This window comes from Aethalodelphis obliquidens, unplaced genomic scaffold (genome assembly GCF_003676395.1).
Source record: "Aethalodelphis obliquidens isolate GAN/ISIS:26980383/991018 unplaced genomic scaffold, ASM367639v1 scaffold9, whole genome shotgun sequence".
NCBI lineage: Eukaryota > Metazoa > Chordata > Mammalia > Artiodactyla > Delphinidae > Aethalodelphis > Aethalodelphis obliquidens.
In genome coordinates this window covers 14,217,527-14,234,733 of record NW_020837953.1, presented here as the reverse complement: position 1 = coordinate 14,234,733, position 17,207 = coordinate 14,217,527, and the positions used below count along the sequence as shown (strand labels likewise).

Below are 17,207 nucleotides of genomic sequence, written 5' to 3'. Positions count from 1 at the left end.
ACGGAAAAACGAGGGGCTGTGACAGGTTGGAACAGGCGACAGAGGGAGACCATTGGGACAAGGTGGGCTGCCTCCTGCCTTCCAGCCCCTCTCCTCTGGATCTGGGAGTGCTCCTGGGGAAGCCAGCCTCCAGTTGTCACCCCAGACAGAGAGACGGAGGCTGTTCCCATAAGAATGACAGTCACAGAGGTGAGGGTCCTCCACGGTCAGCCAGCCCGGCTGAGTCAAGCCTCCCGTGTCCTCTCCCTCCTGCTTCATTCCCCCGGGGGCCCAGTTACTTGGCCCCGGCCCCCCCAGGACTGGGAGTCAGTGGCATTAAGGAGGATGATTCTACTTGAGCTCTGTGGTGGGACTGGCCAAATCCTCCACAGAGGGTTAGCAGAGCTCGGAGGGGACAGTGACTCTCCAAAGTCACACAGCAAGTCAGCAGAGGACCGCAGTCTGCAATCTGGGCTTCCTGAGTCCTAGCCCAAGACTCTTTCCTGGGGCTTCCTATGCCCAAAGCCCAGCCCAGAAGGGCTACGGGCAGGAGGACAGAGCTGGATGGACGGGAGATGAGTGAGCCCACTTCAGTGCCCGGCAGCATGGAGACAGGGGGTCAGGATGTTGGTGCTGCATGAAGACCCCAGAATCGCCCAGAATTGTGGTTGTGAAAGGCAGGTCAAGAGAGGGGGCACTTGTAGGAGGGTCTCTGCCTGGAGTAAGGGGTATGCTCCCTGGCCCCAGGTGTTCTCCCAGAGAGGGCTTCCTGGGAAATCCTCCAGAATCACCATGACAGAGGCTTTGGAAGATGATTCCAGAAAGCAAGATCAGGCCTCACTGGTAGCCTGAAGAGCTATTTCTGAGCCCTGGGAGCCTCAGACACAGAAGTACAAAACGTCTTTATTTCACAGAAATGAGAGCCATTTCCACGGTTGGAGGGAGGGAGACGTGAGGCAGGATGGGAGGTGCTGAGTTGATTGTCATTTTCAGAAGGGTCTTCTGAACTGAATTGAGTGGGAGGCCCCCGAGGACCCCAAAGCCACGGCTGAGCCCCAACCTGGACATAGTCTGAGCTCTGAGCTTGGCTGGAGGGTGGGGCAGGTGTGAGAGCTGGAGGAGTCAGCCCCTTACTGCAGATTCCTGTACAGAGAAGGAGGGGCCTGGACATCGGGCACAAGGAAGCAGGGGTCACATTGGGGTGCTGCGGACCTTGCCCTCCTCCTCCAGGTTGTTCTCATAGGCATTCTCGTGCTCACTGGACCTGAAAGAGGATGACAGGGGTCATTGCTCCTCCTGTCCCATCCCCTTCTCCCTGACCCATCCTGCATTTGTGAGGGCAGTGTCTTCCAGAATAAATGTCTGAGCCCCAGAAGGGGGTTCCCCTGACCACATCTGGTCTTCTGCACCTGAGACCTGAGGCCTCTCACCACCACCCCTGAACCCCTTCTCTCTCTTCCACCTAGCCTTTCCCCCACTGGGCCCCCATTGAACCCACCTCCCCACTGAGCTCCCTCCCCTACAGATCCTTCCCCCACACACTGAGTACCCCAACTCATCCCTTCAGAGTCCCCTTCCCACGCTGAGCCTCTTTTCCCCACTGCACCCCTATGAGTCCCAATCCACCCCCTGAGGCCCTCCCCCCACCAAGTCCCCATCTCCTTACTGAACCCTCTTCCCAAACTGAGGCTGCATGTCCCCATGGAGCCCTGCATGCTCTCAAAGCCCCCATCGCTCACCATCTCCCCACACGGAACCCCCTCTCTTCACTGAGCCCTTCCCCATATGAGCCCCCATCCTCTGAGCCCTCTCCCCTTCAGAAGCCCCTGGTCCTGAGGTCCCCAGGGGACCCTGGAGCACAGGGTGGCCAGCCCTATACTAGCACCTCACCTGAAACTGGCCTCAATCGAGGAGTACTTGCCGTCCGTTCCTACCAGGATCCCATCTGCTTTGTTTCCGACGGTCATGACCATGTTCACAGGCTCCCTGGGGAAAGAGCTCACCATCAGGGCTCTCTGGGTCCCCTCTCCCTCGGTCCCCCCTCCTCCCTCTAGTCCAGTCAGGCCCTGTTCTATAGGCCCTAAGGCAGAAGCTCCTCTCTCCAGCAGGGCCCTGTCAACAGCCTGATTCTGGCCGTGGGGCCGCACGCCTTTCTCCCTGCTCCACCGTGGGGCCCTCAGGTCCCAGCCTGAGATCTACCAAAGATGCACCCCAGGCCTTGCACTGGCCACCTCCTGGCCTCCCTCTGCTGTTCTCCTCTGGCCTCAGCTCAGCTCCAGGGCAGACCCAGCAGGACTCAGTGTCTGCCCTAGATTTCCGGAAGGTTCTCCTAGGCAGTAGGAGCGGTCACTGACGGCAGAGCTGGGGCCAGTGGAGAAAAGCAATATTTCCGACAAAAATCTCCTCGCCTCTTACTCAAGTGTGTCCTCTGTCCCCAGCTCCCCAGACACCACTCTTATGAGGGTCACAGGGACCCTAACCACTGCTCATCTTTCCTCGGACATCCCATGGGCACCTCAGACTTAATATGTCCCAACCTGCCCCAGATCTGCCTCTTGTGCTCTGTGTCTCAGTGGGTGGTCCCATCAGAAGCCTGAACGTAATCCCTGTCCTTCCTCCCTCCTGTTCTCAGTGTCCCCACCCCCTCCTAGAAAGCTCTTAGACCTGTACTCTCTCTCCATCTGCTCTGCCGCCTCCACAGCTCAGACTCCCCCCTGACCTCACCCTCGTTGCTCACCTCGCCTGCAGACTGGCCCAAAGCATCCGCCACGGGGCAGCCAGTGATTCCATTCCGGCCACATCTCATCCCAAGACTGGCTTACAAACTTGCACTGGATTCCTACTGCACTAAGGATAGAGCCCAAAGTTCGGGGCTTTGGTGCCCAAGGGTCTGCTTGGCCTGGGCCCTGCCGACCTCAGCAGTCTATCTCGGGCCTCTCCATCCATGAGCTCCTTCTGTTCCCTCAGCGGGTCCTACACTGCTGCTGGTACCCAGGCACCAGGTTGCCGGTGTGAGAGCTGGGGGCAGATGCAGCCTCGCCCCAGAGTCAGCAGGTGCGGAGTGAGCTGGATTTCAGCCCAACCCCTTCTACCTTTGTGCTCTGCTCCGAACTCAGGACCCCCAGTGACTCTTCCCTCAATGGCAGTGCTCTCCCACCCCACTCAGCTCCTGCCTGGGCTTCAGGATAAACATACAGTAGGAAGCCTTCTCTGACCCCCCGGCTCAGGTCCACACTGCATTCTGCCTGCTCCTTAGCGTCAGCACTCACACTGCGATCACCCCTTCCATGTTTGCCTTCCCTTCTGGTCTGGGAGTCTGTGAGCACAAGAGTAGTGTCCATCCCATTGCCCCCCTGTAGCCCCTGCATGTGACACAGCAGCAGACCCTGAAGAAGGGCAGAACATTCCTGTCCAGGGGTTTTCACAGCATCCATCACAGATGGGCCACTGTCCCAACTATACAGATAGAAACACTGAGACCCCAAGAAGAGAAGACGGCTCCCCGAAGTGCAGCAAGTGCGCTCGCAGGGCTCCAGCAGGCCTCAGCTCTGGTCCCTGAGACCTGGGGCCTCAGTGCCCCTTCCACACAGTGAGAGGAATGGGCTCAGGGTTTCTGCGGCCCTTCTCACTGCTACCAGAGCAGTGGCCGTGGTCCTGGGACCTCCCGGCTCGCGCCGGTGCAGCTCCCAGGGCCCCTGCACAGCACTCACTGTTCTTCCTGGCACCAGAAGTGGTTGACGGCAAAGGCGATTGCAACGAGGACCAGGAACACAGCCACGGCAATCAGGCCCTGCATCCAGGGCTGCAGGTTCCCCAGGCCTGGAAAGGGAGGAGTGGGGGGCGGGTGCTGCAGCGGGCTGGGCACAGGGGGGCTGCCAGTGCAGGTGGGGCCTCACGCCCCCCACGGCTGCTTAGAGGCTACCAGCCTGCTGCCGGGACCAGTGGAGACCTTCTGGGGAACGAGGACCCCTCTGACCCCTGGGCTTATAAAAGGGACCGTGGTTTGCAAGAAGACAGGATTGGGAAGAAGGAAAGGAGCTGAGGAGGGAACAAGCCTGAGAGAGCAGCATCTGAGGTCCAGGCAGCCCAGAGCGTCCCCTCACCCCCCCCACCCCTCCCCCGCTGCAGTGGGTCAGTGCAGGGCCCCCGGGGGAGTGCCTAGGCCCCAGGGACCAAAGGGCAGCCCCCTGAACAGACAGCCTTGGCCTTTCCAGTGAGGGTGGCTCCCCTCCTCCCCGGCTCCCAGGCTGAGGCAGCCCAGAGCTAATAGGACTAGGCTGGCATCTGGAAGATCCTGTTTCGTAACAGAGGTTTCTGTGGGGTTGGGTAGGCGTGGGAGTGCAGGCGGACGGGGCCGGGGTGCCAGGAGTGCCCAGAGAAAGGGGTGGGACAGAACGTCTTTGGAAAGTCAAGACAGAGGGCAAGCTCTCCTCTGGGTCTTGGGGGCCGGGAGGGGAGCTTCAAGCCTGAGCCCCTTTTGTCTTCTCTGGCTCGGCACCCCAGGGACTGACTGGGCCAGAGACCAATTTGAGACCCCTTCCAGGCACCTTCTCTGCCTTTTGCCCCTTGCCCCTTGCCACCACCTCTAACCCTCAGGTTTCCCAGAAGTCTCTGCCCTCAGCCACTGGCAGCCCCAAAGGGCTCTCCTCTCCCCGGACATCACTGTGCTCTGTGAGCCCGAGGGGGCCCGGCCCCGCAGAGGACAGACACACAGTAGCAGTTAGAGGTCTCAGGAGGGGAGAGAGGCCAACAGGAGACTTTTGAAGAATCCTGCCTCCAGGCCAAAACACCTGCCTCCCTAGTGCCATCCTGTGTCTTGAGGGGCACAGGCTGAACATCAAAAATCTCCTTCTGCCTCACTCCTGCTCAGAAGTCCTTCCTTGAGTCTACCCGAAAGCTCTCCTGCTGCAGGGAGGCCCTGCCTCTTCTCCAAGCGCTCTCTGAGCCTGGCAGGTGTTGGGAAGGAGGGAGGGCTCTGGGAACTCTGTCCTGTGGCCAGGTCAGCCCTTGCTTATCTCCTTGGATAACAAAAGATACGCAGTATGCTTACTCTAAGTTCCATACTTGCCCAAAAGCTGTATTTTGGACTCATTGTTTCCCCAAAAAACAATAGTTCAGACCCATTGTCTCCTCAGGTCAGTGGTTACTCAAGGACTGGGAGTTAGGGCTTAAGCCCTGGGAGGCTTGTCCTTGCTTCTTCCAGACCCTGCAGCCAATTCCTTCCAGACACACCAGGGACACTGCTCCTCCTTCCAGGTGGCTCTGGGATGAGCATATAGCATAAGGGGCAGAGCCTGGGGCAGGAGAGAGGTAAACTGAGCCCTGTCCCTTCTCGCTCTGCTGTGTGACCCACACAAGTTACTCCACCCCTCTGATCTTCAATTCCCACAGAGGGCTTCTAAGACCTGAGAGACAGAGTTGAAGCAGACATGCGTGAGAGCTCAGGGCATCTGCAAAGGAGGGGGGCATTGGGAGCATCTCTGCCAACCCGCCCTGGACCCAAATCCCACCGGCAGACTCCCCACAGCTCAGGGCTGACACCGGATGGTGGGTGTGGTGCTTTACCAATGTGAAGCCCTTCCCCACCCCTGAGTGGAAGCTGCCCTGGGAGGTGGGTGGGGCAGGTTTATTGTCCTCATTTTATGGATGAGAAAACTGAGTCTCAGAGAGGGACAGTGATTTGCTCAAGGCCACACAGCAAGACAGAGGCAGAGCTGGACAAAGAGCTCAGGCACATGGTGGGGGCCACACTGGGACACTTGTCTTCTGGGTAGGAAGTGGAAACAACTTAGGCCAAAGCCACGGGCAAATGCCTGACAGCACTGCCCACCCCTGAAACAATCCTGCCGTTGAGAGTGGCTCACACACTATTCCCACCCCGCTTATAGCCCCCGACGCTCTGTCCTCAGCAACCAGCCACCTCTAGGGCAATTCCTGCTCCTGGAACGTGGGTCTCAACTCCCCTCCCCGACCCTAGACCCTAGATCCAATATTTCCCTTGCTGCCCCCATTTCTCACTCGTGGGAAACAAGTCACAGACAGAAGCCTGTGTCTGCCTTTGGAGGTTCCTCTGGCTAAGCCCATCCCTGCTCCCCCTCCAAAGCGTAGGTGCCAAGGGTGATGAGACGGGCCAGAAGGCCACCCCTTCCACCCCGGGGCTCCCAGCACCCAGGCCGGCCCTCTCCGTACTGCAGCCCCTATCCCCACCCCAGGCTGGCCCAGGCCTGTGCTACCTTGCTGACCGCTGGCGGGTGGCACTGCCGTGAGCAGGCCCAGGATGACCAGGCCGAGGGCTGACATGGCTGCAGGCAGCTCCCAGGCCTTCTCTCCGGCCGCTGGAATCTGGGCTCCTGGAGCTGCCCTGGGGCCTGTCGGTGTCTGCTGAGATCAGCCTGGTCTCCGTCTGACCCTGGAGGAGAGGTGCTAGTAAGGAAGGAGGAGAGGGAGGACGGAGGCGGGAAGGTGGAGCGAACCTGCCCCCCCTCCCATGGTAATGTGCCAGGCCTGGCCTCCCCTGGCTGGAGCCCAGCCCACTCAGGCTGGCTTTCGAGGTCATCTTCTAGAGTCCGTGGGTCTGAGGTCCTGGGAGATGTGGGGAGAATCGGGGCCTCACCTCCAGGTCTCAGGCCTCCTGGCGTCTTGCGTCAGCTCCCCTTCCCGGCAGCGGGGCTGGGCTCTGGGGATAGAGTGACACATTCTTCTCCTGCCTTGAATGAGCCCAGTGGGTGGGGCCTCTGGGAAGGCTGAAGGTGGGATTAATTAATTTGCTGACTGGCCCGGGGACATGGGGAAAATCTCGGAGGCTAGGGAAAGGTCAAAGCTCCCGCTCCCCGAGAGCCTGGCCTATTTCCTGTTCTTCCCCTCACCTGTCCCCAGTCAGCCAAGCCAGACCCCGGGGCTCCAGTCCTGGGGCACAGCCCTGGCTTCTGTCCCTGCACTCCCTGCCCAGCTCAGCAACTCTCTAAATGCGGCCTCTCCCATGGGGATCACAACAGAGGGCCTGAGGGTCCCAGTCCCAGCCTTCCCCACACAGCCCAGCTGACCTGACCCAGTTCAGCTCCGCCTCCTGGCCCCAGAGGTGGGCCCTGGAAGCTGGGACAGGATCTGGGCTTGGTCAGAGGCCTCTGCACACACCTTCTGATCCCTCTCCACCCATCACAGGGAGAGAAGTTAAGTGAACACAGCCCTGCTCTAGAGGACAAAAGAAGGACACCCCAGGTGGAAGGTCCAAGTCTGGGGCCCTGAACCCCTGGGCCCTCAACTCCTAAGATCCCGTGGAGCCCATGAGACCCTCCAGCTCAGGAACTGAGAATGACCCAAGTACCTGTCGAGGCCCCGGGGCCAAGGACCATACTGGGTTTCCTTTCTCCCCACCCCCTCCCCTCCCCCAGGAGTACAGGAAGCCAGGGATGCTGGAGTTTGGCTCCACAGATGTCAAGAAAGAAGGAGGCAGAAGACTGGAGCAAAGTCTCAGAGATGGACGGTTCCCAGAAGCCAGGGCGTGAGCTGGAAGCCCCTCCACAGCGTCCCTGCCCAGAAGCCACCAGACGGCTGCTCACAAGACCTCCTGGGCAGCCCTTTCTACTGCCAGTGGTAGCACCCAGACATCATGCCTCGTCCCTGCTTCCTGTGTGTGTGTGTGTGCCCACTACCATGGATGGTACACACAGCCATGCGGTGACGGGGTCTCAAGATGACGTAGGGGAACGTGGCTTGGAGGTGAGTGACGCCTCCTACACCTAGACAGTTGTTGTCTGTCCTACCCCAACTTGGTGTCTTCAGAGTGTTAACGGCACAAAGTTTGGCCAGAGTAGGCACCCTGTGTGTTAATGAACAGCCAGGGAATCACCGATTAGAATGCAGGGAACTGGGTTGAATGTAACAAACAACCACTGACGCCTTCTTCTAAGCAGGGGAGTCACAGGGTCAGATTTGCATTCAAGAAAACACCTCTGGACAGCGTGGAGAATGAAAGGGGAGCACAAAGACTGGAGAAAGGGAGGTCATGGGGAAGCTGCTGTAACAGCTGGAGACGCGGGCTGCAGCAGGGCAGGGCAGAGGGGATGGGCTTGAGCCATATTTAGGAGGATTAAATGGACGGGACATGGTCACTAGAACACTGACGAGCTGGGTGTGGGGAGTGAGGGACGGAGGGAGCTGAGGGTCACTCCCAGTTTCAGGCATGGTGGTGCCTCCGAAGGGGCCAGACCAAGTTTCAGGAGGTAGGGCGGGATGACGAGCTGCAGGTTTAGATGTACTGTGCTTGTGGATGCTCCAGAGGGAAGCACAAGAAGGCAGTGGGATCCCTGGGTCTGGAGTAGAGAGGCGCATTTTGGGAGCCGCCTTCAGCATGGCGTTCGTAGCTGAGGCACGGGAGCACGTGGTCTCCCCGGGGTGTGTCTGTGTGGGTGTGTGTACGCGCACGCAGCAAGGAGAGAGCCAGGGCAAGGAGGGAAGCAGTGAGAGACCCAGACGCGGTCGAACGCATAGGGTCTTTCACAGGAAGAGGAGTCAGGGTGTGTAGCAGGAGGGGAAACTCCAAGAGAGTGGGTGTCCCAGAAAGTGTGGAAGGTGAGATCCAAGAAGAGATGACAGGCAGGGACCCCCATCCAGCCAGTGCCCCCCCAGAGCAGCCCAGCCTCTCCCATCAGTCCCCAAGTCCCAGCGCCTGCCTCTCTCATCCAAGCACCCCCCTTTCCTATAGAACCCAGGGAAGGACAAGAACTCCCTGGGCCATGCTTGGGGACCCTGCGGGAGGGGTGTGAGCAGGAAGGACATCAGGTGACCAAGAGGAGGAAAACACACCTCCCAGGTCAAAGTCCCAAGCTTTAGAGCAAAACAAGTTGTTCCGGAAAAGGGGGGTGTGGGTGGACACTTGGCTTTGAGGCTGGTCCCTTCTCTCTAGGTGTCCTCATCCAGCTGAGGGGAGGGGGGGTCATCTCCCCAGCTATATGGACACAGCCCTGGGTCCCCATGGTAACAAGTTGGAGCCCCTGCTGGTCTGGCTTGGGTCCAAGATCTGGACTCAGGCCTCAGCAGCCCCACAGGGCTGGACCCCGTGTCCTCATCTCTGAGCCACTGTTCCATCAATGCTCAGTTCCTCCCTCCTGTTCCCAGCCCAGCTCTGCCACCCCGTGCCATCAGGCCCCCTTATGCCCTCCACACAGCTAGGTCTTGTGTTATTACCCTTCAGAAAAGCCAAAGTGGGCCTCACTGCTTCTAGGGGTCCCCTTTCTCCGCACCCCATCCAGCCTGCCATTCCACTTGTTGCCAGCAGGTGGCAGAGTCTAGCCCCGATCCCAGACTAGTTGGGGAGGGGATGGAGGGGAGCCAGTTTGCAGCTGAAGGTTCTGCAACTTCCTCTCTCCAGCGCCCCACTTCCGACCCCTTCCAGGGGTAGTTTGAAGGAAGGGAGGGTGGACGCTGACAATTAAACAGTCAGTGATGCTGTGAACAGCGCACCTGGCATGCTCAGGGCTATGCTCTAGGGAAGCACTACAGCTAAATCGTTAGGGATGGCGTCCTGGCGGGGCTGATGCTAGGAAAAGTTTAGCTGAATTGTTGGAACTAGCAGAGAGACAGCTAGCGGGAAGGCATCCAGGCAGAGAGCTCAGCCTGAGGAAAAGCACGGAGGCACGTTCTCGTTGGGGCTTAGAGCACAGAAGTAAAATGTTTTTTAATTCATTCTTATATTTCATCTTGCTAATGTCTTTGCTGCAAGCCCGAGAGCTCCTGGAGACCTTGTTTTATTTATTCAAACAGATCCTACTTAAACCCCTTCAGGGCTGCCAGTTACTCTTCAGATTATACGCAGTCTTCTTAGCATCGGCTTGAAGACCCCACCACCTGCCCTTACCCTCCTCTCCAGCTTCATCTGGCCCCAGGGCCTTTGTCACTTCCTAACAGCAGCCAAGCTCTCTCCTGCATCAGGGCCTCCTCCACAATTGCTCTTCCCCTCTGTTTGCCTGGCGGATTCTAACCACTCCTCCAAGCCTTGCATTGGGTGTCACTCTCTCCAAAGGGCTTTCTTTGATCTCCCTTCTCCCCCATCTGAAGTCACTCCTTCTGTGAGTCCCCTGTTCATCTCTTCACAGCCATTATCACAAATTGCAATGACATGTTGATATGTGTGTTTACTCATTTAGTCTCTGTCTCCCTGGAGAGAAGGCATCGTGTCCATTTCAGCCCCAGCACACTAGTACTGAGCACACACGCAACAAATGTAAGTCTCAGTATATCCAGCGCCTACCTCTGGCCTCGCAGAGAGCAGCTCAGAGAATGACTGTTGAATGAGTAAGGTATTTGAGCTCTAGTCAGGACCTTATCTTTCTCTGTCCTCTAGCTGTGGGCACAGAGCAGGGATCTGCTTCATCTCTGGGTGAGAGGAGACAGGGCCACGGCTGTTCAGAGAAGCTGGACCTGGCCAGCCCGGGATGAGCATGAGTTCCCATCCCTAGAGGTACACAAGCCAAGGCTGGGAACCAGGTCCCCCAGTGGGGGCAACTACAGAAGGGGTTCTGGCCCTTCCGTCTCTGGAAGCCTGTGATTCTGTGACACTGTTAAAAGACTATGGTAGATTTTTGTATTTTAATCAGGTTCTGAGGAAGTGGGCTGGTTAGGGGTGAGTCTCTCTCCTCTCAGACTCAGCATTTTGTTCCTCCAGCTCACTTCACTTAGCACTCCCTCCACAAGAGCCCATGGGCAGTACTCGGTTCACGAACTTGCATGGGAGAAACATTACATCTGTATCTCACTAACCTCTAAGTGAAATTCACCATATTCTGCCATTAGGAATGAAGGCATTAAACCACAGTCCCTCTGTGAACTTTTCCTGTAACCATACAATTGTTGCAGATATCTGGATGGATTATTTCTGCTCATCACTATGGAAATATTAACAGTCATTGGGACTAGACTTCCACTAGGTCTTATCATAAAATACATATAGTTACTATATTGCAAACTTGTATTTTTAATATTTTAATAACTGTATTTCAATGTAATTGGTTTCCTTGCAATGCCATGCATTTTATTTTATGCATTTAAGAACATTACTGGGCTTCCCTGGTGGCTCAGTGGTTAAGAATCCACCTGCCAGGGACTTCCGTGGTGGCACAGTGGTTAAGACTCCGCCTGCCAATGCTGGGGATACAGGTTCGAGCCCTGGTCCGGGAGGATCCCACATGCCACGGAGCAACTAGGCTCGTGCACCACAACTACTGAGCCTGAGTGCCACAACTACTGAGCCCACATGCTTGGAGCCCGTGCTGCACAACAAGAGAGGCCACCGTAGTGAGAGGCCCACGCACCGCAACGAGGAGTGGCCCCTGCTCGCCACAGCTAGTGAAAGCCCGCGTACAGCAACAAAGACCCAACGCAACCAAAATTAAATAAATAAATTTATTAAAAGCAAAAGAATCCGCCTGCCAATGCAGGGGACACGGGTTCGAGCCCTGATCCAGGAAGATCCCACATGCCGCAGAGCAACTAAGCCCGTGCATCACAACTACTGAGCCTGCGCTCTAGAGCCTGCGAGCCACAACTACTGAAGCCCACAGGCCACAACTACTGAAGCCCACGCACCTAGAGCCCATGCTCCACAAGAGAAGCCATTGCAATGAGAAGCCCGTGCACCACAACGAAGTGTAACCTCCGCTCACCGCAACTAGAGAAAGCTCGTGCACAGCAACGAAGACCCAACGCAGCCAAAAATAAATAAAGAAAATCTCAAAACTAAATAAATAAAATCTATTCAAAACTAACTAAATAAAAGCATTACTCTGAGAAGGGGTCCATAGACTGCCCAAGGTTTCCATGGCACAAAGAGTTAGGAAGTCCTGACACAGGGAGCCTGGGGCAGGTCTGCTCAAAGCAAAGCCACACGATCTCAAGGTCAGACCTGAAGAAAGATTGTCACTTTCTGGACAGAGGCTTTCTGGGGCTCAGAGCTGGGGGCTACAGTCAGATTGCCCATAGAGGGCCCCAGTGCCCCGGGGGGCTGGAAGGAGCAGAAAGCAGAAAGGAATGTACTGGCTGGACTCCTGGGTCCTAGGCGACGCCACTGGGCTGGTGAGATTTAGGGCCAGGACCCCCCAGTGGGGGAAGCTCAGTCACCTCCTGCTGCCCACTCACAGTGCCAAGAAACTAAAGGGCTGGCCCTGGGCCAAGAGCCCAGCCTGCCAGCAGAGGTCCCGAGACCAAATTTTTGCCCAGTGGTTCCAGCACGACCCTGCTCCCCTGCCCCAGGCTGTAGGTCGGCAGTGGAACCACATGGTGGGTGTGGTTTCTAGAATCATGGTCTCTCCTGGCCTAAAGGCTCCTCCTGAGCAGCGTGATCTTGCCCCTCACTTTTCAGCTGGGGAAACTGTGACCCAGAAAGAGATAGTCACTAACTGGAGGTCACACTGTAAGTTATCAATAGTAGGCAAGATAGGGCTAAACCCCAAGCATTCCTATGTCTAGCCCAGTCCCACTGTGAAGCACCTGCTTGTTGGTCAGTTTCCCAAAGAGCAATCGGCTGCTTTCATTCATTCACTCAGCACACATGTACTGTCTCCCATGGGACCGGAGACACAGTAGTGAACAAGGTAGCGCTTCCATTATACTATTATCTAATTACCGTCGCACCTAATATTTCAAAGGAGATGGAAGGGTGCGAAGAGTATATAAATGGGTATGCCCTCTAGTTTACGAAATCAAGAAAAGGTAGTATTAAGTCTAAAATTCACTTCTTCATTCATTCCGCAAATGTTTACTGAATGCCTTCTGTGGACCAGGCACTCTTCGAGATGCCAGGGATACAGCCGTGAACAAAACAAAGTCCCTGCCCTCACAGAGCTTATATTCTAGAGAGGTTAGCCAGGAAGCAAACAAATAAACAGATAAAATAGGTCACATGGCAGTAGGGGAAAGGCCAGATGGGATCAGGAAGATGGGGTCCTGGCAGGGAGGGTGTGCTGCTTTACACAGACACTTCAGGGAAGGCTCCTCCAGAGGTGACATTTGAGGAGAGCTGAAAGTGGGGAAGCAAGGTATTCGGCTGTCAGAGGGGAGAGGATTGCAGGCAAGGAGAGCAAATAGCACGTACAAAGGCCCTGGGAAGGAGTACGGAGGGAGGTGTCCTTGTGGCTGAGGGAAGTGAGTGCAGGGACAGGGAGGAGAGGAGGGTTGAAAGGTTGCAAGAGGCCGCTCCTCTGGGCCCTGTGGGCGCCAGAAGGACTTCAGCTTTTAGTCAGACTGAGACGAGAAGCTCTTCGAGGACTCTGAGCACAGAAGACGTGATCTGGCTGCTGTGTTGAGAAAAGGCCACGGGAGCAAGAGGACCAGAAGCAGGGAGGCCGGTTAGGAGGCTACTGAACACTCCAGGCAAGAGGTTCCAGTGGCTTAGGTCAAGGGCAGCCATGAGCTGGGGATAACGCGATCTGAATCTAGGCGTCTTTTGAGGGTAAAGCGACATGACTTGGAATGTGAGGGAAAGAGGATGGTATCAAGGTTTTGAGTCTGCTCAGCGCACTGGGCTGCGATGGGGAAGGTTCAGGAACACCGGCCATTCTTGCTCAGAAGGGGCAGGATTTGTGAGTTTGGTTTGGAGATGGGCACGTGCATCTGGAGTTAAGAGGCAAGGTCCAGGCTGGAGATGTACATTTGGGAGATGTGGGGCAGTGATGTAAGGCTCCCCTGGGTCCCAGCGAGAGAAGATCTGAAGTGCTGGGCTTGAGCAGTGGTAGGGAGGAGCCCTTCCAGGCTGGATAAAAGCCTATGGGAAGGAACCCCAGCAGGAGGAACTGATGGGGGATGGGCTTGGCCGGAGAGCAGAGGGTGGTTGGGAAAGGGGTCTTGAGGGCCTTGCAGGACCTGTTAAGAGGTTTGGTCTCTACCTTACAGAGGATACTGAGCCATTATGGGGTTATAGGCAGTCTTGCATTTCAGCAAGATCTCTCCAACCACAGCTTGAAGAATGGGTTAGATAAGGCAGGAAGCTGTAAGCAGGCTGTGTATGGGGGTAGGAGAGTACGGGGGCGGGAATCTGAGAGAGATGGTGTGGCAAGGCTTAGAGCAGTGCATGGAGAAAAGTGGGAGGATCAAAGATCAATCGAAGGGGTACAACTGGCAGGCTGCGGTGACCGCATGGATGCAGGGAGGAAGGGCCTCCAAAGAGAAGAGTCAAGGCGGCACCCGTGTCCCCACCTTGGACAATGCTTGGATGTTGGTGCTGGTTTTTAAACCAGAGAATACTGGAAGAGCAGCAGTTTAGGAGTGAGGAGAGAGCATGTATTCCTTCATTTAACAAAACACTCAAAGTGTCTGCTCTGTGCCAAGCACTGTTCCAGGCACTACAGCTACGCAGCCCTGCCCTGGGGGAACCCACATGTTAGTGGATAGGACAAGCAATGAGCAATGAAACATATCCGGGCTTCTAGTGCAGACAGGCTGAGTTCGCAGGGCCTGGGGGACATCTCAGGATGCAGCTAGGGGTGTCGGTCTGGCGTTCCTGAGAGAGATCTGAGCTGGAATTAGAGGTTTAGAATTTAGCAGCGCATGAGTGGTGGCTGAGGCCTTAGGCAGAGATGCTATGGCCATGATAGGGAAGGATGAGACATCAGGCTGGGCCCCAGCCTTAAGAAATGCCCTAATTAATATGGGGACGTGTGTATGCACATGGCTGATTCGCTTTGTTGTGCAACAGAAACTAACACGGTATTGTGAAGCAATTATACTCCAATAAAGATCTATTAAACAAACTAATTAATTAATTAATTTTAAAAAAAGAAAGAAATGCCCTACTTAAATGGATGGAGCGTGGGTCTCCATCTGAACTGAAGGGAAGATAAGCCGCACATACGGCCTTTATTTCCTTACGATCTACAAGCATCAGGCATGCCTCACATTTCAGGGCCTTTGGAGTCATGGAACTGATTTTATGTCATCCTAACTAAAACTGTTTTCTTCCCTTGTTACTAATTTTGCCATTGGTCTATGAAATATTTGGAGAAGCTGAGCTTTCAGCCTGAAAAGGAGCCGCCTCAGAGGGTTCTGTCTCCAGATCAGAGCGAAACTGTGCTCTGTGCCCTCTGAGCGCCGAGCTGGGGGTGATGAGAGGAGTCACACAGAGTCTGGGTTTGGTTCAGCGAGAGGAAGGCTTGTCTAACAGAGCTGTCTAGTGATAGCAGAGATGACTCTGAAAGGTGCTCAGCTCCCCATCACTAGAGGTGTGCAAGCAGGAGCTGTGAGCTTGCAGGGGGGAGGTAGAGCACAGCAAGGGGCAGGGGAGGGATGAATAGACTCAATGCCTAGTCCCTGGGGACCAGGAGGTGTGAGCTGAGGGTCAGGGCTATCACCCACCTGTAGTTGTGTGATCTGAACAAGTCTCTTCGTTTCTCTGAGCCTTCGTCTCCCAGCAGTGCTGCACCAGATTGGTTGGAGGGTAAAGCATCTGAATACCTTGTAGCTTTAGATACTTGATCAATGTTAGGAGCTCCCAGATCTGAACAAGGCGTCAAGTGTTTGAGCTGTACTGCCCTGTCCCAAGCCGCTCCTTTTTCAGAACGGAAGCACCAGCAGGGCGGAGAGGGGTACGTTCTGCTGGCCACATATTCACCACCTCTAACTCGGTCTAGAAGGAACCACACCCAAACCATCGGGCCACTTCACGCTTGGAGCTTTTATCTGAAAGGTCAGACTTTGACCTTCAATATGAAAATAACTTTCAAAGGCTGCACGCAAAAGTTAAACAAATGCAATTGCAATTTCACAGTTGGGAAAAGAAAAACATGGGGTTTTTTGGGGGGGGGATGTGGTTTAAGGGAGGAAATACATGAAAACATTCATTGGTGACCTGGGCTGAGTTTGTGTTTGTTTGGTTTTTTTTTTTAATATTTTTTAAATTTATTTAATTTGGTTGCACCGGGTCTTATTTGTGGCAGGCGGGCTCCTTAGTTGTGGCATGAAAACTCTTAGTTGCGGCATGCATGTGGGATCTAGTTCCCTGACCAGGGATCAAACCCAGGCCCCCTGCATTGGGAGCTTGCAGTTTAACCACTGCACCACCAGGGAAGTCCCTCTCTTCCTGTTCCTTCCAGATTTTCTATAACAAGGAATGTTTGTTTGGGGTGGAGGGTAGGGGGCAATGGCGAGAGATCTTGTAGTTTAAAAATAAAATAAAATGTGCATTAAAAAGGCAAAATCAAGTTACTTTTCCAAATTTTTACTGATGCCCTTAAGTAGCCCAAAAGTTAACCCAGAGCCTTTCTTTGCCATCCCTGGCCAGGCAGGGCCACTAGAGTTCTGTGGAAGAGCCCAGTCTGTATGGCTAACTGGAGGCTTCCCCCACCATACTCTTCTACAGGGGCCGCTCAGGTGCCAGGACACACACAGGAAGCACCTGGGTCCTGCCATCCAGCTCAGTCCATGGTGACAGAGAGGCATGTCCCATCAGTGATGCTGCCACTTCTGGAAGGAATGCTTACTGTGGGCCAGGCTCTGTACCAGGCGCCTCAGATCCATTACTCATCTAATCCTCACAACAGTATAAGGGGAGTGCTATATCTGCATTTTACTGACAAGAACACTGAGGTTCGGAGAAGTTAAACTCGTTAAGTAAATGGATCCAGAACTTGAATCCACATCTATTTGATTCTAAATCTCTTAAGTATACATTACAATGCCTCCTCACATAAACAAAACAAAACCAAACAATACTAAAAAGCAACGAGTTCTGTGAAGAAGGTATACAATTAGAACCCCAAAGAAGGAGCCATTAAACACCCCTGGGAAAAGGAAGAATCAGGGAAGACTTCCAAGAAGAGGTGACATTTGAGTTGGGCTTTGAAAGATGAATAGGAATTTACCAGAATGGCGTAGCACACAACCAGACAGAATGGATGTTCAGTAGATATTAATTTAATCAACTAATAGAGATTTTAACTGAATTTACAGATGAAATAACATGATGTCTGGGATTTGATTCATAATAATCCTTTTCAAGGACAGGGAGTGTGGGGAGGGATGAAGGTATAAATGAGAGAAGATTACCCATGTGGACAATTGTTGAAGTTGGTGATGGATTCCTGTCATTTATTATATGATCCTCTCTATTTTCATGTATATTTGAAAATGCCCACAATAAAATGACGGTAATGATCCATTTGTGCCCACTCACCCCAAGGATCTGATGAAATAACTCAGTAAACATTTACTGAGCACCTGTGTACCCCCCACACACACTGGGC

The 17,207-nt window shown here is 54.7% G+C and overlaps 1 protein-coding gene across 1 annotated transcript; it reads right to left on the bottom strand.

Annotated features, from left to right (window-relative positions):
- Positions 1–862: 862 nt before the first annotated feature.
- On the bottom strand, positions 863–6,824 carry PDZK1IP1 (PDZK1 interacting protein 1). The gene is made up of 5 exons (XM_027108622.1): positions 6,593–6,824; positions 6,213–6,402; positions 3,690–3,798; positions 1,870–1,965; positions 863–1,243 (listed from the first exon to the last, which is right to left on the bottom strand). Exons 2-5 carry the CDS (start codon positions 6,277–6,279, stop codon positions 1,171–1,173), a joined length of 345 nt encoding a protein of 114 aa, XP_026964423.1. The 5' UTR covers positions 6,280–6,402; positions 6,593–6,824; the 3' UTR covers positions 863–1,170.
- Positions 6,825–17,207: the final 10,383 nt, after the last annotated feature.